The sequence below is a fragment of the Dromiciops gliroides genome, chromosome X (genome assembly GCF_019393635.1).
Source record: "Dromiciops gliroides isolate mDroGli1 chromosome X, mDroGli1.pri, whole genome shotgun sequence".
In the NCBI taxonomy this organism is placed as follows: Eukaryota; Metazoa; Chordata; class Mammalia; order Microbiotheria; family Microbiotheriidae; genus Dromiciops; species Dromiciops gliroides.
This window is the reverse complement of record NC_057867.1, coordinates 34,090,152-34,114,798: the sequence shown is the minus strand read 5'-3', so window position 1 is coordinate 34,114,798 and position 24,647 is coordinate 34,090,152. Positions and strand designations below refer to the sequence as shown.

The 24,647-nt window shown below is 44.3% G+C and overlaps 1 protein-coding gene across 8 annotated transcripts in view; it reads left to right on the top strand.

Moving 5' to 3' along the window:
- The window catches only part of ARHGEF9 (Cdc42 guanine nucleotide exchange factor 9), a 155,071-nt gene that overhangs the window by 44,405 nt on the left and 86,019 nt on the right, over positions 1 to 24,647 (top strand). For all 8 annotated transcript variants that reach the window (XM_043974170.1, XM_043974177.1, XM_043974174.1 and 5 more), the window contains one exon: positions 15,457 to 15,636. In XM_043974170.1, coding sequence (XP_043830105.1) covers positions 15,457 to 15,636 — 180 coding nt within the window. Of the gene's footprint in view, positions 1 to 15,456; positions 15,637 to 24,647 lie in introns of those variants that run through there.

The window sequence follows — 24,647 nt, the reverse complement described above, 5'->3', positions numbered from 1 at the left end:
ATCTGCTAAGGTCCTACATTGGAAGCCTTGAGAGGATCAAGTCTTTGGGAGGCTTGTCAGCTAACCTCAGAGATGTTGAGAGGAGAAGCTTAATAGTGCATCTTGGGACACAAGGGTGGGGGTGGGGGGGATCAGGAAAGGCTTAAGAAGGCAGTGCTTGAGCTGTACCTTGAAAGGTTCAGGAGTAAGTGCATTCTAGACATGAGAGATGGCCAGAACAAAGGCATGTGGAATGTTATGTGTAAAGAACAGAGAGAACACCAGTTCCACTTGATCGTGGTGGTGGTGGTAGGGGTGGGGTGGGGTGTATTGTACAATGAAGCTGGACAGATGGATTAGGAACAGGTTGTGTAGGTTTTAAAAGCAAAACCGAGTTTTTTGATTTTAGAGGCATAGAGAACCACTGGAGTTGATGGAGGAGGGCAGTGACATAGTCAAACCTGTGCTTAAGGAAAACCAGCAGTAGCGGCACTGAATGATGGACTGAAATGAGAGAGACTTGGAGCAGGGTCAGCAATCTAGGTGAAAGGTAATGAGGGCTACAACCAAGGTGGTATTTGTTCAAAGCACTGTGCTAAGTTCTAGGAATACAAAGACAAAAGTGAAACTATCTCTGCCCTCAGGAAGCTTACAGTCTACTGATATCATCTATTCCCCCTCCTTTTTTTTTTAAGGCCCCCCCCTTTATATCATGGAATTATCAACCAACATACATTTCAGTATTCAATGAGCTCCAAATAGGATTGAATAAGAAAGTGTGAACTCATAGAGTTTTTAAAAACATATATTAAATATAACGAATAGTGATAAAATTGCCATATTTTTGTGCCCTCTTCTGTGTATTTAAAACATGTTTTATTGATGCTACCTTTTGGGGGGGGTATCTGTGCCCACTAACTCCTCCCTCCCCCACTCCCCAAATAAAGACTTCTCTTGTAATGGCTAGGTATAGTTAAGCAAAACAAGCAAAGACATTGGCCATATCTAAAAATGGCACATCTCTGGTCTATTACTTCTCTGCCAATAGGTGAGAGGCATGTTTTGTTCTGGGTCATGATCCTGCAATGGGTTACTGCATTGATTAGAGTTTGAGAGTCTTTTAAAGTTGTTTTACACCATTTTGGATATAATATGAATCATTCTCCTGGTTCCACTCAATTAATACATTTCTTGTCATGTTCTCCTGAATCTTGTCATATTATTCATTTCTCATGGCACAATAGCGTACCATTCCATTCATATGCCACAGTTTGTTTAACCATTTCTAAATCGGTGGGCACCCACTTTGTTTCCAAAAAGGGCTGCTCTCCAGTATAATTCTTTCATATATGGATCCTTGGCCTCCTTGGGATATATGCCTAATCACAACAGCTCTGGGTCAAACAGTATATAAAGAGAGTGACTCCTTGGACATAGTTCTTATCTATCGCTACCACCCCACAGCTGTTGCAACAGTTGCTTCCCCCCCCCCCCTTTTTTTTTCATCATCATCACTAATCTGTTTAGTGTGAAGTAGAACCTCAGAGTTGCTTTAATGATCATTTCTCTTATAATTACCAATTTAGAGCAGTTGTATATGGTGTTGTTTGTTCCTTTTGAGAATTTCCTTTGAGAATTCAAAGAATCAAGAATTCAAATCCTTTTGAGAATTTCCTGTTTGTATCCTCTGACCATTTATCTACTGGAGAATGACTATTTTTCTTATGTACCAGCCTTAGTACTGTTTTAAGAAGTGTTCAGAGCATTGGGACTTTGGGGACACCTTGTATTTTAACAGTTCTTCGTATATCTTAGATAGCAGACTTTTATCAGAGAAATTTGCTAGAAGAGTTCCCCCCAGTTAATTGTTTCCTTTCTAATTCTAATTTCATTTCTTTTGCTTGCACAAAAGTCTTTTGGTTTTTATCTCTTCTATCCCTCCCTTACTTACACATTCCCCTCTTAGCTATAGCTTGTGAGAAGCATCTCCTTCTCTATTGTTTTAAGCCATTGGCTAGTTTATATTTAGGACAAATATCCATTTGTAGTTTTTCATGAGATATGGTGTGAGATTTTGTTCTAAACCCAGTTCCTGCCAGATTGCGTTCCAGTTTTCCTAGCAGTTTTTGTTGTATAGGGGATCTTTTCCCCAGTGAGTACTACTCTATTCCTTTTCCCTGGGATCCAATGTCCAAGCCAAAAACCATTTGCTACACCCTCCTACTGCTATCTTTTTAACCAAAAGTCAAATGGACCAAACCTTCTCTGTTCTAAGGGCTTCCTATCCCTGACCTTCTCCTCCCAGCCCTGACCTTCTGTGTTCTAAGGCCCCCTCCCAGTCTTGACCTTTTCCTCCCAGCCCTGACCTTCTGTGTTCTAAGGCCCCTCCCAGCCCTGACCTTCTCCTCCCAGCTCTGACCTTCTCTGTTCTAAGGCCCTTCCCATCTCTGACTTTCTGTGGTGTAAAGTCCCTTCCAGCTTTGACCATCTGTGGCCTAAGGTCCCTCCGAAGTTCTAATCTATCTTTTCAGATTTCTCTCAGGTCTAACACCCATGATCATCCCTTTAAAATCTGAGATTCCATTATTCCCTGACACATACATATTGGCCACTTTTACCCTTCTGTGCAGCCACTGCCCTTTGTCTCGGTAATTCAGGAGCCTGTGAAATTGTTCCACACCAGAAGGGTCCTCTTTTGGGCCTGGCAGACCATTAGCCCAAGTCCATTTTTAGCCTTCATGAGGCTTAGTCATAAGAGCTATTATGTCCTTTGGGTGGTTCTTTTGGTGGCTTTAGAAGATATGGTCCCCTGGGGCAAAGAGCATCCTCAGGAGAGTTGGCCTTAGGGTGTTTATTTGGTTCCAGTTTGGCTTTCCATGAACAGGTTGTGTTAAATGGAGGTTCTCTCGGTCCACATTGCCTTCTCTCCCCTTCTCCTCCTCATCCCAGTGAAGAAGGTCACAGCTTGGGAACAAGCCAGTCGGGTGTGCCTGGAGGTCTGAAGGCCAGGCTCAATTGCTTAAAGTGTAAAATAGATGGTAAAAACACCCCCCCCCCAACACACACACACACACCCCTCCCCCCTCCCCCCCTACTTCCTAGTGACTCATAGAGCATAGGCACCAACCAGAAATTCAAGATTTTGGTTGTGAAAAAGAGCTAATATTTGCATCCTTTCTTTCAGCCCATTGAAAGCTGTCTACACTTGAATGCACTAATTATTCGGCTCAGAAATGAAATTATTTTGTTATGGCCAAAAGCAACAACCAGTCTCAGCCTGGAACCAGCCAGGTGTGAACTGTTAAGCTGGGTGGGAAGGGAGGGGAGGGGATGGGCTGGGAGTCAGTCCTCCTGATTTGGGCTCCATTGCAAACCTTGACCTGGGTTGCCAGGGGGGTTGGGGACATGCAGCCTGGTGTACCTTAGAGAACTGGACTGGTATAGTCTAGAGGCTTTGAGAGCTTAGAGAGAGGGGCTGGAGGTTGTCCCCAATCCAGCCTCCCCACTCACCTGCTGGGGGTGTGATCCTGGGGCAGTCACACACACAGCACATCCTGGGCCTCATTTTCTGAACTGAAGAATGGGGATCATCTGCTGTGGCCTGCTGACCAGGGGTAGTCATCCCTGACCTTCTTCCCTTCCAGGGTGTGTCTTGTGGAAGAGACTGTCCTTTGAAAGCTCATGAAAATGGCAACTTATTATTCAGGAGCTGATCACTGGCAGGCAGTTATGTGTTAACTATTTAAATACTGGCCCAGACCAACTGGTTGCCTGACTGTAGGTCTTGCAAACTGATTTCTAGGTCCCACAGAATGCTAAGCCAACTGTCTTAAGTATTTTCTGCCTCAGGGGCCAAGGGGCAGAGAGAGATGACAGTGGCCCAGGCTTTTGGGCGTACAATTTGAATCCAATAACAACCCACCACCACCTCCCATTCATTGAGGACTCCAAAGCTTATAAATAAAGCCCATTGCTTACAGTGGTATTATAAGGTTGGTTCTCCCATACTCCAGTGGTTCTCTGATCTCTCATCTCTTGTGCCCATCCTGAGTAACTTGTGCCCATTTTCTTCCATTCCTTTGACCCAGGGAGTCCACCCAATATCTGGGAGCCTTTTTAAAGTTCTCCCTTTTATTATATTATTTATTATTATTATCATTTTGGCAGGGCAATGAGGGTTAAGTGACTTGCCCAGGGTCACACAGCTAGTAAGTGTCAAGTGTCTGAGGCCAGATTTGAACTCATGTCCTCCTGAATTCAGGGCCGGTGCTTTAGATACTATGCCACCTAGCTGCCCCCTCCCTTTTATTATATGTATTTCAATAGAGAACATAGGCCACCCACCAGTGACCTTTCACTCTTGACGCATGTCCAGCCCTTCATCTTTTTCTGTCAGGATGACCTCTCTTTCCTCTGCTTCTCCTTCCTAAGTCCCTGTTTGTTAATATGTTGGGCCCCAGGCATCCCCAACCTGTCCCTCTGTATTGCCTTCAGAGACTGGAGTTCTCCAAGATTCTCCGCCATATAACAACTATCTGTTGAGTTGGTAGGGCGAGAATTATCAGTCCCATTTTCCAGATGAAGAAACAAAGGTTCAGAGAGGGTGAAGTCATGAGTATGGGGTCACACAGCAAGTAAGCTGGGATTCCAGCCCCAATCTCCTCATCGAATCCAAGGCCCTTTCTATCTGTCTTCTCTAGGTTATGTTTTCATTGCAGACATTCCCATAGGACCTTATGGTTAGAACCCACTTGCCACATATGATCTCATTGGCTCTTTGCAGGAGCCCTGGGGAGGGGGCCAAGAAGTAAATTTCCCACAGTGAGGAAATCTGGGGATTTCCCTGTGGCCCAGAGAGGAGTAGTGACTTAAGTCTCAGAGTTAGAAAGGGACAGAACCTAGATCCGATGCTAGGTTTCCTGGGTCATATCCCAGGCCTGTCAGGGCACCTCTAGCAGAATTGGTCAGGTTAGCAAGGGCGGCCAGTTTGGAGCAAGGTGGGGACAACAGGGAAATATGGGTGTTGAGTTTGGTGTCAAGACTGGTTAAATTATCAATCATGGCAGGGAGACCCTGGGGAAATGGGAAATCTGGCATTGGTCCAAGGTAAGAAGTCAAGGTATCTATCCATTTGGAAGTCCGCCTTATAGAGAGGAGAGTTGAAGCCATCAGAATGTTCAGATACCTTCTCAGGGTGCAGAGAAAAACAAGCAGCAAAGATGTTGGTTGGTTGGTTGATCTGTGAACTGGGGTGTCCAAAACGCCGTGGTCTTATCACTCTTTGCTTTCGTTCCTGCTTTCAGAATAGATTAGCAGCAGTGCCTGAGAGAGTTAAATAGCTTGCTTGTCATCTGGAGAGGATTGATCAGTTTCCAGTTTAAGGTCACCATTTCACTTTTGCAAGGCAGAGAGGGCAGTAACGTCATCTTGCCAAGAAGGCATGGCAGACCTGAATGAAGTAGGAACTCAAATTCCCTTCCCTTGGGTGTGTCATGTATTGCACACAGGACTTAAAAAGAGATGTCAGGAGCTTCTAGGGCCCTAAGAGGCCTGGTATTGGCCAATCCCCCCTATCTGACTTGGGATGGAATAGCTCATATTCTTAAGTGAGGTGACTTGCCCAAGGTTCCACATAAAATCTTTGTTCTGGAGCTGGAGGGGACCTTGGAGGTAATCTAGTTCAACCCACTAATTTTGCAAGTGGGGAAACTGAGACTGGGCAGGGGAAGTGACCACACGGCCCATAAGATGCAGAGGTGGTTCTCAAACCAGGGTCCTCTGATCTTCTCTCTAGTGCTTGTTCCCCTATGCCGTGCTGCTTCCAGTTTGTTGGAGCAAGTGATGGGGGAGAAACCTGGGTCGTTCTGATCTAGTCTCTGCCAGCCTTTGTTCCTTGAGTTCCCTCTGGGTCCTATTAGTTCAGCCTTGCAGATAAACACCTGCCCTTTGAGATCGTTAATGTAGACTTGTGAAAAAATATTGGGGTTCTATGTTCAAAGGACCAGAAAGACAATTGAGGCCCATCACTGACCCTTATTAGCTGTGTGACCTTCCACAAGCTTATTTCCCCTCTGAACCTTAGTTTTCTTATCTGGAAAATGGAAATAATAGTACCTGCCCCAGCTACCTCCTGGGGTGATTATGAGGATAAGTAGATAATACACGTGCTATTGCTTTATAAACCTACAAGTCTGTGGAGACCCGAGCTGTGATTAAGCCATTATTCTGTAAGCCAAGGATTCTTTAATAATGTGAATAATCCTTCCCTGGTGGGTGTTGCATTCTAAGATGTTGGCATTGGGGAATATCAGGTATGTTCAAGGAGGCAAGTGTGCTCAAAGATCCCAGACTCAAACAATGGGCCCATATATATCCATTCGATGTAAAGTCTCCAGTCAAGGTCACAAGAATGAGTCTGTCTGAAGAAGTTCAGCAGATTCAGTGGCCTGAGAGTTCTGGGTAAGCCAGTAGTGTGATGGGCCAGGCCCCAGTCAATGGAACCCAGGGTTGCATCTAGGGTCCAAGAAAAAGGAGGTACAGGCCCTTCTGACCAGGCCCAGTCAGACCCCAGCCAGACAAGCGTGGTCTGTTAGTGTCTCCCAAAGGACAGAGCCAGGAGGAGTGCAGGGTTAAGTTGCAGAGAGGTCTGTTTTGGTTTGATATCAGTGAAAATGTCTTCATAATTAGAGTTATCCAAGCAAGAGTGGTGTGGGCAGCTCTAAACAGAGTGAGTGCTTCCTTACTAGAGGTCTGTATTCAGGGGACATTCTGGAGGGTCTCTTATAGTCACAGTCTGGTTGATCTAGCTGGCCTCTGGGGGCCGACATTCTTTGGTTCTTTAAAGTGGGTGCTATCCCTTTCTCTGGGCTCCTGGGACCTGGCTTAGAAAGACCACTTGGTGAGGGATGGGGTTTGGGGTGAAGACTGTCATCGCCTCGACTCTGCAGGAAAGAATGGCCTTGCTTTCTGGGCCCAAAGGGTGGCCCAAGAGCAGAGGCCCATCCTCTTCTCCTCATTGTTACGTGGCCCTCCCCACCCTCCTTGGTGACCTGGTGGCGTGTGGCCAGAGGGGCCCACCTCTAGGGAGGTGGATCTGGAAGGTCAATGCAGTAGCCATCCTTCCTTTGCCCTGGCCACTCCCAGAGTGACTAAGGCTTCCTGAGAGATAAGCTGGGATCTTTCACAGACCTCTGCCAAGCAGGAGTGGTTTTGCCACAATCGGAGCCTGCCCCATGGCCACATGGGAGCCAGTAAAGGATGTCAAAGATGAAAGGGACCTCAGACCATGGAATGTTTGAGCTGGAAGGGAGCTTAGAAGAGAGAAATACCACAGCCAAAAGGGTTGTTGGAACATAGAATATTAAAGCTGGGAGTGGTCCTAGAAGCGATCCAGTTCAGCCCCCTTGAAGGGGGAAGAGGAACCTGAGAGGTCAGAGCAGTCATTCATCTTTCCTAGGGTACCACAGTTAAGTTCATGGCCAAACCAGACCTAGGTCCTAGGTCTCTCTACTCCAGAGAGCACTTTCTCACAACCTGGCCACCAAATCCCTGCTGGGTTGTTCTTCTTTCAGTAGTTTCTCCCTTGACATTAATGAAGGCTTCGCGTGGGTTCACAAAGCTATAATCCAAAAGAAAGAAGGAATGGGGAGAAGGGATGGGGCTTTGGTTTCCAGGTGGCTGGGCCTTTCTCATTGCTAAGTTATTATAATCTGAGCAGGGTGAGTTCAGCCGTGGTGTGCCAATATTGTCACACGTCGGGTGCTCCTGCCGCAGGCTCCAGATGACACTGGCATATCAATTCGGGAAGGCCTCTCCCTGGCCCTCCTGTCTCCGTATTCTTCCAGTATCATCGGGAGGTCAAGCCCAGGGCTGCCATCTTTTCAGCCATGGTTCTAACATTACAGAGACCACTTGAGTTTTATTTTATTTTATTTTATTTTTATTACCCTTCTCCCTTCTGCTTGGTGCTTTAAAAATGCTCATATTGCTGGCAGCCACCCCGAGTTAATTAAATATCTATTTTCAGTGGTAGTCTTTAGCTGGAATACTGGAGCAAATCAAAGAAGCTTTGGAAATCTGGCCGAGGGCCATCGTCCCAGACCTGGCTCTGGGTTGGCTCTACTGGTCGTTGAGTGGCATCTCTTTCCACCAGTAATTGCCCTCTCCCAAAGAGGGCTGGGTGGCTTCTGGCATGGGATCATGGGCCATAGAAGCCTATCACCTCCTTGAGGTTGGGGACCAGTCCCTTTTTGTTATATCTGGAGCACCTAGCCCAGTGCCTGACACAAAGCCGGCCCTTAATAGATCCACATAAGAGGCATAGAGCCTGAGATCTAGAGCTAGCGGGGACCTTCTTGGCCAACAAATCTAACTTACTCATTTTACAGAAGAAGAACCTGAGGCACAGAAATGACTTGGCCAGGATCACATAGCTAGTGTTGATGATAACTAGTGTTGATGGCTTCATGCTTCCAAGTACAGAGCCTATCAGGTATGCCCTGCTGCCTCTAGCTAAATTAAATTGATCCAGAGCTGGGCAGGACCCTGGAGATCACCTTGTCTACCCCCCTCCTCTTACAGATGGGGAGACTGAGGCTCTGAGAGGAAAAATAGCAGCCCAGCTGAGCCAGCTAGTAAATAGCTGTGTTAGGCTCCGGGAGCAGGGGCTTCTTGAGACTTGCCAATTCCCGTGGGCCCTTCTTTCCTCCCTCTGCGCTTGTAACTCCTGTTAGCAGAATGGGGGAGGAAAGGCTTGGAGAAGCTTTTTTTCAAGGCTCCCACACACTGAAGGAAGGGTGTCTCTGCCGAACTGTCCCGTGGCCAAGAACTATTTGTAGTTAGCTCAATGCCCACTGACATATTTATCGCCCGCCTGCAGCATGGGAACAGGAGCGGGAGGGGGAGTGAGGGACAGAAAGCAAGGGCTCTGGGGCGAACAGCACAGAGTCTGTTCATGAAGAGAACGAATTCTGCCTCTCGACACATGGGCGTCAGAGCCAGCCTGCCCTCTGTGGCAAGCACAGGTCATCCATGGACTTTCTGCCTCCATCAGGGGCTGAATGCTGTGCTCCCCGCCCCCCCCCCCATCCCTTCCCACTCTTTGCCTCTCCAGTTCCTTGACTGTGAAACTGGGCTGGGCTGCTCACCCTAGCTTCAGTTGGTTTCCACCTTTGTGTAACAGAAAGAGCCCTGGCCATAGGGCTGGGTTCAAGGCTTGGTCGTGCCCCTCACTAAGTGTATGAACTGGAGTCAGACATTTTGCTTAGCAAATTCTCCATTTTCTCTCTTTTAAATAGAGGTTATACCAAACTCCTCCCTCTCCTTGAGTCAGCAAGACTTTAAGCACCTGCCCTTAGTGCTAAGCTGCAGAGATACAGAGACAAAAGAGAAGCAGCCCCTGCCCACAATGGGCTTGCGTTCTATGGGTACAGATGAGTCAAATATTAAAACAAGAAGGCATTTAAAAAATAATTTTATTAAGTTTGGACTTAAAAACAAAATGGGAAAAGAAAAAAAGCACATTGCCATTTACAACAGCAGAACTTAGGAGAGGGTCCCATATAAAACAATAAATTTCCATTTCAAGAAAACCCATATAATAAATACCGCACACTGTTTTCAAATCTGCTGGCTTCTCTTTGCTTCCTTGTTGGTTTTCTCTGCTAAACACTTTTTACATTATTATTATTTCTTATTTATTTAGAATTGTATTTTCTCAAATTGCACGTAAAAACAAATTTTAACATCGATTTTTGAAACTTTGTGCTCCGCATTCTTTTCCTCCCTCCTTCCCCACCATCTTAAGAATTCAAACAATTTGGGGGGCAGCGAGGTGGTGCAATGGATAAAGCACTGGCTCTGGATTCAGGAGGACCTAAGTTCAAGTTCAGCCTCAGACACTTGACACTTACTAGCTGTGTGACCCTGGGCAAGTCACTTAGTCCTCATTGCCCTGCAAAAAAAAAAAAAAGCCAATTCAACATACATTTTTGCCCTTTTTTTGGGGGGGGGGGGTGAGGCAGTTGGGGTTAAGTGACTTGCTCAGGGTCACACAGCTAGTAAGTGTCAAGTGTCTGAGGCCAGATTTGAACTCGGGTCCTCCTGACTCCAGGGCCGGTGATTCATCCACTGTACCACCTAGCTGTCCCCCTGCTTTATTATTTTTAAAAATTATTTTCTCTCCTCCACCCACCCAAGAAGGCTGCAATTAAGTGTGCATATCTATACATATAGAGATATCTATACACATACTTGTCTATACACCCATACACATATATGTAAAACCGTACAATGCTTATTTCCAGTCATCATCTTCCTTCACAAGTTCAAGTCTTTCCATGCCTTTCCAACTCAACCAGCTCATCATTTCTTACACCACAGCAATATTCCAGCCCAGTCCCATCCTATCTGAAAGATTGTCCCTGAAAGTTTTCCCCCAATTTTCTGCATTCCTTCTCAGAAGGCATATTAAAGAATCTATGGTCTTGTCTGCCGTCTTTGCTTGATTTAAAAACGTGATAGAACTGAGCCCCAGGGAGGGAAGAGAACTTGCCCTTGCTCATATGACTCCCACCCAGCTCTTGGGACTGCAAAGCCCTTTTCAGAAATGTCATGGAGACAAAACTAGGTAGGACTGGTGCTTTGCCCCAGGTTACACTACAGTGCTTAATTGACGTGGGGACTGGGAATCGGGTCTCCCAGTATTTGGTGGTGGTACTTTGACCTCTAAACTGCACTGTGAAATCCTCTGAATAGTGGTTGCTTGCTGTTTCACAAATGATGGGAATTGGCAACTGTTGCAGGTGTCATTGTGCAGAGAAAGGCTGGCCTGAACAGTGAGCTGTGCTCATACATAAGGGAAAAGAGTAGAGCACAATTAAATGGTGGCGGTTGTAAGCTCCAGTGCCTAGCACCCACAGTAGGCCCTTAATAAAATTGAATTCCAAATCAATTCTCTTCTCTAGAAGATCTAGGATCCGATTAAGGTCCCACTTTTTGTTTGTGTGGTCCTGAAGTGAAGCTCTGGGGCTCAGGAAGGGACAGCTCCCAGCTTTATCCGATGTCGCTGCCAATTTCTCCTGCACACATCTGCAGACGTAGCCGATGCCAGGGCAGATGCTTTGCTTAGCGCCTCTTTTAGTGCCTTGCATCTGGCCAGCATTTAATCCATGCCTGGCCTCAAATTCTAGCAAGCTTTGCTGTATATAAGCTTTGTGATCTAGGGCATCTCCAAGCCTCAGTTTCCTCTTCTGTAATTGAGTTAGAGGATCTCAAAAATCTCTTCCAGTTCTGTAGGATGAACACCACATTTGGGATTTGGAAAACCTGAATTCAAATTCTGTCTGTGATGCTTAATAGTGATGAGCCTCTGGGCAAGTCACTCCTCTTCCTTGATCTTCAGTTTTCTCAGTTGTAAAATGGGAATAATAATGTTTATACTGCCAACCTCACAGGGTTATTTGTGTGCCAAGCACTTTATAAATCAAACATTATATGATAATGGGAATTATTATTATTCAGAGATCCCTTGGAACTCTACCATTGGTTTTCTAAGATCCATGTCAGATTTAAGCCTATGAACGTCAAGGGCAAAGATTGAATGTAATCATGAAAAAGCATTTATTAAATATTTGCTACGTGCTAAAGCCTGGGGATACAAATAAATATAAAAGTGAGGCAGTCCCCACATACAAAGATGGGACAACATATGTTGGGGGAGTGGTGGCCAGAGAAGGAAATATTTGGGGGAAGGAGTGGGGGTGAGGCAGAGGAGATGATGGGAAGCTGAGTTGATCCATAATTAGAACAGTCAATTGACACACCCTGTCCAGGAACAATAGTATTATGGCAGTGTCGATTTGATTACTGACCCCAGAGTAAGAGGCAGAAAGGGGAAGATAATATGTGGGTGTTGACATGGCCAGAGTGGACAGCTGGCTGGGATGGGAAGTATGTTCTGCTCTGGTAGTCTAGAGCTGCTAGGGTGGATTGGGCTAATTGAGTTAACTCTCACTCATTTACCTATCAAATGGTTTGTTGCCTGGCACCTCTCCCAGGACTCCCACTTGAGGCTTTGGAGCCACTGGGTGTCACTTGCCTAGAAAACCAATGCATCACTGGGTGGCATTTTCCCTGGGCCAAAGCCTTGTTCTTCTCCATCCCAGGGCAGGTCTGCATGTGCCAAAGGAGATAGGATTCATAGGCTCATAGGTTCCCAGATCTAGAACTGAAGGAATCTTCAAGATCATCCAGCCCTACTCCTGAAGCTCAGAGAGGAAGTGACTTGCTCAAAGTCAAATGGATAGTGATAGAGAGGATTTGAACTTAGACTTCTGATTCTAAATTCGTTGCCTTTTCCACTGTACCACACTTGCCCTCAGCATGCAAAGCCCAAGTTCAAGTCTTGATTCTTATTTTCTTTTTCTCTTTCCCCCGATATTAGCTATGTGGTTTGGTTTGGTTTGTTTGTTTGTTTGTTTGTTTTTTAGTGAGGCAATTGGGGTTAAGTGACTTGCCCAGGGTCACACAGCTAGTAAGTGTTAAGTGTCTGAGGCTGGATTTGAACTCAGGTCCTCCTGAATCCAGGGCCGGTGCTCTATCCACTGCGCCACCTAGCTGCCCTTGGTTTGTTTTTTTAAAGACAAGGAAAAAAATATATATACTTCAATCTTGTACTCTTGAGTCCATCAGTTCTCTCTTTGGATGTGGATAGCATGTTTCATTATTAGTCTTTTTGAATTGTGGTGGATCACTGTTGATCACCATTGATCACATGATCAGGGTTACTATGGTGCTATTGCTGGGTCTAAGGGTATGCACAGTTTTATAGCCATTTTGTTATAGTTCCAAACTGCTCCCCAGAAAGTTTGGGTCAATTCACAATTCCACCAACAGCATATTAGTGTACTTATTTTCCTATAGCTCCTCCAGCTTTTGCCATTTTCCTTTTCTGTTATATCTTGGCCAATCTTTCACTGATTTTCTATATGCCCATTGGGCAAGTCATTTATTTTCCAATCTGGCCTCAGTTTCTCCCTCCTTTAAAAAGAAAGCATTCAGGGGGCAGCTAGGTGGCACAGCGGATAAAGCACCAGCTCTGGATTCAGGAGGACCTGAGTTCAAATCTGGCCTCAGACACTAGACACTTACTAGCTGTGTGACCCTGGGCAAGTCACTTAACTTTCATTGCCCCCCCCCCCCCAAAAAAAAGAAAGAAAATAGATTATCTCTAGGGTGTGTTCCAGCTAGAACAATATATACATGGATGAATCAAATGATTGTGGGAGAAGGGAGATGTGGTTAGACATTTCAGATGGAAAAGATCTGGGAAGTTTTGTGGATTTTAATTAGGTCAGTAATAATCAGCGGTAACATGGCTACCCCACTTCCTTAAAAAATAAAACAAAACAAAACAAATCCTCAAGCTAAGTCTTCTTTGGTCCCGAGGCCCAGTATTCAGAAGGAGGCAACTGCATCCTGAGGTCCTCTGCTCTGGTCACATCACATCTGGAAGGCTGTATTCATTAAGAGGCAGGAGGCTGTCCAGAGAGGGGGAGCATTGGAACTATACCATAAAAGGACCTGTTGAAAGGAATGTGGGTGCCAGCCTGGAGAAGAGAAGGCAGCTATTTGACGACAGTTATTGTTTTGTTTTGTGTTTTGGGCGGGGCTATGAGGGTTAAGTGACTTGCCCAGGGTCACACAGCTAGTAAGTGTCAAGTGTCTGAGGCCAGATTTGAACTCAGGTTCTCCTGAATCCGGGGCCGGTGCTTTATCCACTGTGCCACCTAGCTGCCCCAGGATAGTATATTTTAAGTGAGAGGGCATGTTCAAATCCTAGCTCTGAAATTTACTGCTCATTTAACCTTGGGCAAGTCCCTTCCCTTCCTTGTGCCTCAGTTGCCTCCTCTGTAAAAGGATGGAGTTGGACTTGCCTGGCTTCTGAGGTTCTTTCCAACCTCCCATTTGCCCCTTCTGATGTTACAAAGAAGCCATATAAGGAAGCATTAATCTTTTAACAAGCAGAGCCCTTCCCAAGTCAAATACGCTTACCTTGGGCAGTAGTGAGTTCCTGGTCCCCATGGAAGCTCTAAGAAGGCTTGAAGAGAGAGATGACTGCTCTTCCACTGCAGATTCTGTGATCCATCTCCCTGAGGTCACTGTCATCCCTAAAAGCAAGGGATGGCCAAGTGACCTCTGAGGGCTCTTGCTCCTCCAAGATTCTGGCAGGACTAAACTCCTGTCCCGTTGACCAAGGTGACATATGCTTGGCATGCTCGTCATTGCCTGGCTGGGACCAAGCCTGTCTGGGAGACTATAGTCTTTAGCCTGGGCCCTTTACTAGTGGCTTCATCTCCCCAGGGCAGAGGGATCATGCAGCGCGCACCCGTGCTTGTGTGTGTGTGTGTGTGTGCGCGCGCGTGCGTGCGTGCGCTCACGTGTGCTGATGAGAAGGGGGCATGAGTGGGAGATGTCGTTTTGTGACCCATGAAATCTATTGACCATATTCTCTTATACTCAGGGCAGCCTTTGACTTTTTATGTGACCTTGGCTGAGTCATTCATCCTTTTTCTCAGTTTCCCCATCTAGAAAATCATAGGAACTAAACCTCAGTTTCACCAGGCAGTCTCAGGGATCCTTGAGAGAATATCTGCTGAGCACATGGGGCTCCTTGGGCAGAAGAGAAATTCCCCATCCATTATTGACCTCACTAGGTGCTAAATTTGCCTCCAGGGCAGCCAAAGACCTCCAGCATGGGCTTCCTATGTATTTGGTGTTTTGTTTTTTGTTTTTTTTGCGGGGCAATGAGGGTTAAGTGACTTGCCCAGGGTCACACAGCTAGTAAGTGTCAAGCGTCTGAGGCCGGATTTGAACTCAGGTTTCCTGAATCTGGGTCCGGTGCTTTATCCATTGCCTCTTCCCATGTATTTGAAGAATGTGGGAGTATGTCAAACAGGGGAGTGGGGGTCCCAGAAGGATGCAGTCAACTCTTGATTCTCTACCATCACAGAAGATGTGGGAAGCATGAATATTGGAAATCACAACTGATCCCAAATTTAACTGGTACCAACTGACCCCTCTGACCTTTCTCTAAAGGAAGGTGGATGGTTGGGGATTTCTCCTCCTCTGGTGTTCTTGCTAGCAGTGGGGTTAGAAGGATGTGGGGGGAACGAGGAACCTGGATAAGCCCTACGCTAGTTCCTAATTGGCCAAGAGAACCCCTCCCCCAGCCTCAGTTTCCTTCTCTGTCAAATGAGAAGCTTGAACCAGCTGGTGTCTGAGGACTTTCTGAACTCCTGAATCTTATGTTCCCATGGGAAACTGTGGTCACACCCTCTGGATGATGGAGTTGACTGTATTGTTAGATGGGGCAGTGCAATTCAGTGATTTCCTTTCCCCTTAGGCATTCAGGGTAGACTGGGGTGCTGGATGATGGGGTTGGCAGTAGAGACTGAGCCTCTGCTTTTCTCTCTTCAGCTGATCAGCGGAGGTTCCATCGTGAGTGCTGAGGCAGTATGGGATCATGTCACCATGGCCAACCGGGAGTTGGCGTTTAAGGCGGGCGACGTCATCAAGGTCCTGGATGCTTCCAACAAGGACTGGTGGTGGGGCCAGATCGATGATGAGGAGGGATGGTTTCCTGCCAGCTTTGTAAGGGTGAGTGACCACTATCCCTCTTTCCACCCTTCTGATAGTCTTTTCCTCCTCCATTTCTCAGTCCACTCTTTGTCCTTTTCCTCCCCGATTTCTCTTCTTCTGAACCCTTCCCTTAATCTTTCTCTTCTTCTCTACCTTCAGCTTCCTTCACTTGCTTGTTTATTTCCTTTCTCTCTCTCTTTTGACCTCTTCCTTCTCTCACTGTGACCCTTGGAATGTTTGACCTTAAGCAGCAGTCTGGTACAAACTCTGAAGTCAGAGGACCTGAGTTCAAATGCCATTGACACTACCTTTGTGATTCAGGTACTCCTGATTCCAGGGCCGGTGCTCTATCCACTGTGCCACCTAGCCGCCCCCTAAGGTGTATGTTCTAAGGAGTTGTCCAGCTCTGATATTCAACATACTCCAGCTTCCTTCTCAGGTTATTCCCTTCTCCTTTCTCCTCCTTTTTCTTCTTCTGCCTTTTGTTTGTACCCTTCCTCCTTTATTCTCTCCCTATCTCTTCCCCTTCCCCTTCCCCTATTTCTCCTCCTCCTCAATTTCTCATCTTCCCACCCTCCATTTCTCCTCCCTCCCCTCCATTTCTTCTCTACCCTTCCCCCATTTCTTCTCTCACCTCCATTTCTCCTTCTCCCTTCCTCATTCCTCCTCCCTTCCCCATTCTTCCTCCTCCCTCACCCATTCCTCCTCCTTCCTCCCCCCATTCCTCCTCCTCCCGCTCTCCATTTCTCCTCCTCCCTCCCCCATTTCTCTTCCTCTCTCTCCTCTATTTCTCTTCTCTCTCCCATTTCTCCTTTTGCCTCCCCTCCATTTCTCCTCCTCCCTCCCCCATTTCTCTTCCTCTCTCTCCTCTATTTCTCTTCTCTCTCCCATTTCTCCTTTTGCCTCCCCTCCATTTCTCTTCCTCCCTCCCCCATTTCTCCTCTTCCCCTTCTCACCCCCCTTTCCTTTCCTTGATTCCCTCAGTTGCTGAAATGTCATCACCACAGCAAGGTTGTTGCTGGGCTGTCTTTCTGCTGTTAATGTGAAGAGTGTGGGGCTTCTTCCCCTGAGGGACTGTACATTTTGATTGCAGATTCTTCTCTGTAGCTCAGCTCTAGACAGTTCTGGAGGAGGGAAGCAAACAGGCTGAAAACGCCCCTGGAAGACTCACTCTCTTAGAAGCTGTGCAGTGCCTGGCACTATACTCTTTCCCATAGGCCCTTGGGGCAGGGTCCCAATATGTCTGAAGGGCTTCATGCCCCAAGCTGACCAGATACGGTCCTGAAAGGAGCAGCTAGGGAACCTCCCACTGTGTATTGCCACTCCCTCAATATAAGACCTCAGGCAAGTAATTTCCTCTCTAGGCTTCAGTTCCCTTGTCTATGAAATGAGGAGATTGGTCCCTTTTATCTCTAAAATCCCGGTCTTTTCCCGGCTCAGGTCCCTTCTCTTCTGCTATTCTGTACTTCTGTGACTCTTGGCTGCTCCTTCCCTCTGCACCTCTGCAAAATGGAGAGATTCATACCTGTATGCCTTACCAGGGTGGTGCCCCTATCCGCAGCCAAATGGTCATCTTGAAAACTTCCAAGGACAGGGAACTCCCTACCTTTTCAGGCAGTGTCTTCTTTAGTGATCACTAGAAATCCAAAATGCATGTCTCTTCTTAACAGAACATCTGCTGGAGAGGCATCATGGAGTATAAATAGGGATTCTCTGCTTTTGTTGTTTCCTGAGGCCCTTGGGCAGTCAGTCTAGGGAAGAAAGCCTGGGGACCCTTTCTCAGAATCATGTTTTTATTTATTTTATTTTTTGGAGACAATTAGGGTTAAGTGACTTGCCCAGGGTTACATAGCTAATAAGTGTCTCAGGCTGGATTTGAACTCAAGTCTTCTTGACTGCAGGGCCGGTGCTCTAGCCACTATACCACCTGGCTGCCCCAGAATCATATTTTTATTTTTTAATTGTTTTGATTTTTAATTTTTTTAGTAACAATAAACATTTTTATTCATAGTTTTGAGTTCTGAATTTTATCCCTCCTTTCCTGCTTCCTCTCCCCACTCCCTGAGGCAGTAAGTAATCAGATATAGGTTATACATGTGCAATTATGTAAAACATTACCATATTAGTCATTTTGTACAAGAAAACTTGAATCAGAATCATGTTTTTTAAACACATAGAATAAAATAAATGAGATTACAAGAGAAACGGATTCTATTAAAATCATTACCAAAATATTTATCTTTTATTTCCTTCTTTTTTCTTTCTTTCTTTCTTTTTTTTTTTCAGGGCAATGAGGGTTAAGTGACTTGCCCAGGGTCACACAGCTAGTAAGTGTCAAATGTCTGATGTCAGATTTGAACTCAGGTCCTCCTGAATCCAGAGCCGGTGCTTTTTCCACTGCACCACTTAGCTGCCCCCTAATCTTTATCTTTTTTTAAAAAAAAGAGGGTCATAGACTCCAGGTTAAATAGTGGCAAGAATGCTGGGTGTGAGGTCTGAGGTGCTGCATTTGAATTCTGACTCTAATACTTAGTAACCATGTGGCTGTGAGCACTTCCCCTTTCTGGGCCTGAGTTTCTTCTGCCAAATGAAAGGGTCAGACTTGATGTCCTCTACAATCCCTTCAGGTTCCAGCCCTACCATCGATGCCAAGTTATCATTCAGAGTCTCCCTAATAATACTATGGTATACCTTGTTCTTTGTAAGATACCTCTGGGGCATCTGGCTTCTGTTTTGATAACAGGATTCCCAAATCCTTGTCTTAGTGGTCTTATCCTTTTTTTTTTTTTTTTAAATTGTCATTTGTTAAGCACCTACTATGTGCCAGCCACTATGCTAAGTAGTTTACAGACATTATATCATTTGCTCCTCACAAAAACCTTGGGAGATGGGTACTATTATTATCCCCATTTTTCAGATGAGGAAACTGAGGTAAGTGACTTGCTCAGAGTAACCCAACTAGGAACTGTCTGGGGCTAGATTTGAACTGAGGTCTTCCCCACTCAAGATTGGGTGTTCTAAGCACAATTATGTCACTACCTAGCTGCCATGAGCTCTTGTTGCCAAGGTATCTGGCATTCCTAACTTTGAGTTTCCTTTCAGATTTGGAAGATTCCAGACTGCTCCATGGGGTTGGGTATAGACAGGTCTCTGACTCTGGGAATTCTGAACCAGAAGGTTCATGGTTGGGACTGAGGAAGAGATGAGTTCTGTGGTAGAGCAAGTCCATGAGATAGTTGTCCATGAAATATTTGGGTGTCAAGTCCATGAGATATTAGGTCATCAAGGACTCTCCAAACCTTTATGGGATTCCAAAATGTCAGTTACTGATACTCCACCTTAATAGAAGCTAGACCAAGTTAGCCTGGAATAAGAGAGAGCATCGGGGGGTTCCTGAGATATGGGAAGGGGGACAGGTCGTTCCTTTCACTATCATTAGCCATTCCTGTAGTGTCAGTATGTGGTGGAAAGAGCTAGGGGCAGGAGACTGGGTTCAGGCCCTGGTCCTGGTGCCATTAGCTGTGTCATCGTGGGTACGTGACTTCATTCAGCCTTCAAATGAAGTGGTTGCAGTGGAGACATTCTAAGGTCTCTTCTAGCTTTTAAATCCAATGATCCAAAGAAGGCAAATCCCCTGTCTGGCCATCAGTTTCCCTATGTATGAAATGCAGCTGATGATAGAGGCAATACAGTATTGTGGAAAGAGCCCTAGATTTGGGGATTCAAATCTTCACTCTGTCATAGAATACCTGGATGAACCAAGACTCTTAGAAAGTAAAAGGTGTTGGACTAGATTTTTCTGGAGGTCTTTTCTAGCTTTGCCATTCTGTGAGCCCATTTGCTGTGTCTGTCTCCCAGGGCCATTTTTGAGAATTAAATGCAATAATGGGTGAGAAAGGGTTTCGTGACCATAGGGTGCTATCCAAATGGAAGGTGCTGCGATTCTCTGAATAATGAGGAGCTGACTAGGGCGTTAGGAACGTGCCCATCTGAATAGCCTCCTTTCTCTTCCTCTCCCTTGTCTAGAGGAACACACAGTATCTAATAGATGCTGGCTCTGGGCATCACTCAGATTCAGCCCCATTGCTCTCGCCCCCCCACCGATGCTGGTGCCTGACAACAGTTGGTGTTGTTGCCATCCATAACACCAGCCTTACTCCTCTTAATGACCCATCATGCTAGCTGTCATATGATAATTGATTGCAGCTTTTCAAAATCTATTTCTAGTTTTAATACAGGCCAGCTTCACGGGTGGCAAATTTACTGGTCACTGTGTAAATTGGTACCATGACGGGTCCAATCCATGGCCATTTACCGAGTGCTTAGAACTGCCCAGCAGTATACCAAGCTCTATTGGAGAATATGGGGGGAGGGAGGGAGGATATAAGGAAAAGGGCATAGAGTTAGAAGGGACCTGAAAATAGAGAATGTCAGAGCTCAGTGGAAACTTAGAAATCAGAATGTTGGAGCCAGGAGGAAACTTAGAACTTAGAATGTTAAAACTGGGAAAGATCTAGAGAATGTCAGAGATGGTAGAACTTAGAACACAGAATGTCAGAGCTGGAAAGGGCTTTATAATATAGAATGTCAGGGCTAAAAGTAACCTTAAAATACGGTATATCATAGAACCCAGACTGCTTGTGCTGGAAGGAGCTGTAGAACATAAATGGTCAGAATGGGGAGGGACCTTAGAACATAGAATGTCAGAGCTTTGAACATAGAATATCAAAACTGGGAGGGACCTTCTAGTACAGGCTGTTTTGGCTTTAAGATGAGGTAAGATGTAGAATGTCGCATCTGGGAGAGACCTTAGAACATTGATTGTCAGAATTGGAAGAGATCTTAGAACTTAGAGGTTCTTAAGAGCAGGGAGAGACCCTAGAACACAATGTTAGGATTGAGAAGGGACCTTAGAACGGAGAATATCAGAACTTGGAAGAACCTTAGAATGTAGAATGTCAAAGCTGGGAGAGAATGTCAGAGCTGGGAAGGGCCTAAGAACAGAGAATGTCAGAGCTGAGAGGGTACTTAGAGAATGTCAGAGCTGGGAGAGACCTTAGAACAGAGAATGTCAGAGCTGGGAGAGACCTTAGAACAGAGAATGTCAGAGATGGGAAGGATCTTTGGGTTTTGAAACTCCTGTGAACTGCTGGGTCAGTTTCCTCAAGTATGACAACCAGAAGTAAATCACATACCCAAACTGTACTACAGATATGGCCTGGCCAAGGCAGAGTAATCCATGTGAGAAGATAGAGGTGAATTTCAAGGTCAAAATTAAATTCTTGATCAGTGGTACAGTCAGTCACTCCTAGAGCACAGAGCAAGTATGGGCAATGGCAGTGGATTGGAGTGTTTGGGAAGCTCCCTAGAAGTAGGGCTAAAATGGGGTCTTAAAGAATGAGTAGGGGGGCAGCTAGGTAGCACAGTGGATAGAGCACCGGCCCTGGAGTCAGGAGTACCTGAGTTCAATTCCGGCCTCAGACACTTAACACTTACTAGCTGTGTGACCCTGGGCAACTCACTTAACCCCAATTACCTCACTAAAAAAAAAAAAAAGAATGAGTAGAGTTGACTAGGAGGAGGAGAAGGGAGGAGGAATATTCTTGGTGTCCTGATTTGTTTACCCTGATAACCCATCATGCATTTGTCATCTTCAAAGTGATATTAGACCTTGTTAGGCTTATTTTGAGGTTTTTTTTTGTTTTGTTTTGTTTTTAATTAGTGAGGCAATTGGGGTTAAGTGACTTGCCCAGGGTCACACAGCTAGTAAGTGTTAAGTGTCTGAGACCGGATTTGAACTCAGGTACTCCTGAATCCAGGGTCGGTGCTCTATCCACTGCGCCATCTAGCTGCCCCTTTATTTTGAGTTTTAACCCCACTCAAATCCTAACAATGCAAGTTTACTTCCCACTGTATATGTAATGTGGACCCATAATGAGTATAAATCAATGAGCAAACATTAATTGAGTGCTTCCTATTGCCCAACAGTATGCTGGGCTCTGTAGGGGACGCATGAGAATTACAAGGCGCAGACCATCCAATATCGGAGCTGGAAGGGACTTTAGAATCTGGGCAAAAACACAGGCCATAGCCAGTTGCTGCCTTCAAAGATGCTGAGAAAGCATTCCAGCATCCTTATCCATACATTCAGAGACTGTTAGAGGTTGAAGTAATCTTAGCACTTACTGGTATTTTAGTCCAACTTCATTTTTCAAAAAAAAATATTTCTATTGCTCATGAAAGCACCAAACCACCTATAGGGAATGACTTTGCTCTGGGCCAGTAACCCTTCATGTGAATAAGGCATGTCCTGTGTTTACTCTCTTCTGGGTGAGGTCTATAGATTTGGGTGGGGGGGAGTGGCTACAGGGAATGAGATAGAGCTAGACTGGACCCTGCCCAAAGCATGATGGGAGGAGACAATGGAAAGAATAATAGGACATAGGAAGATTTACTTTAGTGGAAAGAACACTGGATTAAGAATCATAGAACCTGGGGCAGCTAGGTGGCGCAGTGGATAGAGCACAGGCCCTGGAGTCAGGAGTACCTGAGTTCAAATCTGGCCTCAGACACTTAACACTTACTAGCTGTGTGACCCTGGGCAAGTCACTTAACCCCAATTGCCTCACTAAAAATAAAAAAATTAAATTAAAAAAAAAAAGAATCATAGAACCTGCATTTTATTTTTGTAACTGCATTATTTTTATTTTGTTGTTGTTCTGTTCTTGACAAAACATCATTAAACATGAGCATTTCCATACAGAGGAACAGGAAAGTAGATTGCTCATGAAAGCATAAGTCTAATAATGCAGTTTACCTGTTTAAAAAAGAATATGGTAAATTTAACATGTTAATTTAATATTTTTACTTGATTTGTCTTACGCTTATATTGAAATGCCAGTGATTTTCATGGAAATAGTTTCTATTCTGCTACTTTATTGAAACTATTCATTGTTTCAGTTAATCTCTTTGCTGATTCTCTGGGTTTTTCCAAGCATACTGTCATGTTATCTGCCAGTAGGGACAATCATGACTTGTCCTTGCCAGTGTCTTTGATTTCTTTCTCTTGTGCTATTCCTAGCATTTCTATGTAAAATAATAGTGGGGAGATAAGGTGTCCTTGCTTTATCCTTGTATTTATTAGGAAAGCTTCTAGTGTTCCTACACTTATATGCTAGCCTTTTATTTTAGACATGTAGTGTTTTTGTTTTTGTTTTGTTTTTATGGTGAGGCAATTGGGGTTAAGTGACTTGCCCAGGGTCACACAGCCAGTAAGTGTTAAGTGTCTGAGGCTGGATTTGAACTCAGGTCCTCCTGACTCCAGGGCTGGTGCTCTAGCCACTGTGCCATCTAGCTGCCCCGACATGTAGTCTTTAATCATATTTTAAAATGGTCATTCTGTGCCTATATTTTTATGTTTTAAAAATATGTTACATACATTTTGTATGTACTTTGTCATTTTGTACTTTGTCAAAGGCTTTGTCCTCATATATTGAGATGATTATCTGATTTTTGTTGTTTTTTAGAAATGATTATTTTAATCATCTCCCTAATGGTATTATCATTGGTATAAATCCATTGTAGTCATGGTGATTTTTTTTTTTTTTGCAGATATGTTACTGTGGTCTTTTTGCTAGAATTTTATTTAAAATGTTTGCGATACTTATTATTTTTATTTAATGTATAGCTTGTTAATTTTGTTGTTTTCCGGTTTAGGTATCATTGCCATACAATTAGTTTGGTAAAATGTTTTCAGAATAATTTGTGTAACACTGTTATTAACTGCTCTTTACACATTTAATAGAATTCCCATGTAAATTTACCTGTTCCAGGATTTGGGGTTTTGTTATTCTTGGACAGTTCTTTATGAATTTTCAGTTTCATTTTCTGAGATGGGATGATTTAAGATGTCTATTTTATGTTCTTTTAATTGGAGTATTCTATATATTTCAAGAAAATCATTCATTTAAAAAATTCTGTTTTGTTAGCACATAATTATGGATGGCAGGTTTTTTATTCTTATAATTTTGCCTCCTTTATTTTTTATTTTGTGAATTTGGCTTTTCTTTCTCTTTTTAAAATCAAGTTAGCTAAATGTCTAGTAGTTTTGTTAGTCTCTTTCAAGGCCATCCTTTAGGTTGTTTTTTGTTTTGTTTTGGTTTGGTTTTTTTGGTGAGGCAATTGGGGTTAAGTGACTTGCCCAGGGTCACACAGCTAGTAAGTTGTCAAGTGTCTGAGGCCGGATTTGAACTCAGGTCCTCCTGACTCCAGGGCCGGTGCTCTATCCACTGTGCCACCTAGCTGCCCCCTTTAGGTTGTTTTTAAAAAATAATTTCCGTATTCTTTGTTTTCCATCTTATCTATTTCTTCTCTAATTTTCAGGATATTCCCATTTATGCTAATTTTGGATTTGTTTATTTGTTAATTTTTTTTCAGTTTTAAAAATTACATACACAGTTCATTAACCCTCTTTGTTTTTTTACTGTGTATTTTCTGGGATATGATTTTTCCTCTGAGTACTGCTTTAGTTTCATTCCAAAAATTTTGGCATGTTGTCTCATTAACATTCTCTTCCACATCATTACTAATTGTCTCTATGATTTGTACTTTAATCTACTCATTCATCAAAATTTCATTAAGTCTGCATTTACATATGAAGTTTTTGCTTGTGTTCTCTCCATTAATTGCTATTTTCATTGTGTTATGGTCTGTAAAGGAGGTATTTAGTATTTTTACTTTTTTATATCTATAATTTCTCTGTGCCTTAAGACATGATTTATTTTTATAAAGGTGCTAAGAAATATACATATATATTCTTTAATGTTCCCATTCAGAAGATAGAATAAATATTTCATAAGAATAGAATACATATTTAATAGTTTGCTCAATGATTGCTCAATCTTCCTTTTGGTTTATTTTTCTGTTAGATTTATCCAACTATGTGAAAGGAACATTGAAGTAGCCTATAATTATTATGCTGTAACCCATGTCTTTTTGTCTTTTTGTAATTCAGTTTACATTTAGTAAAT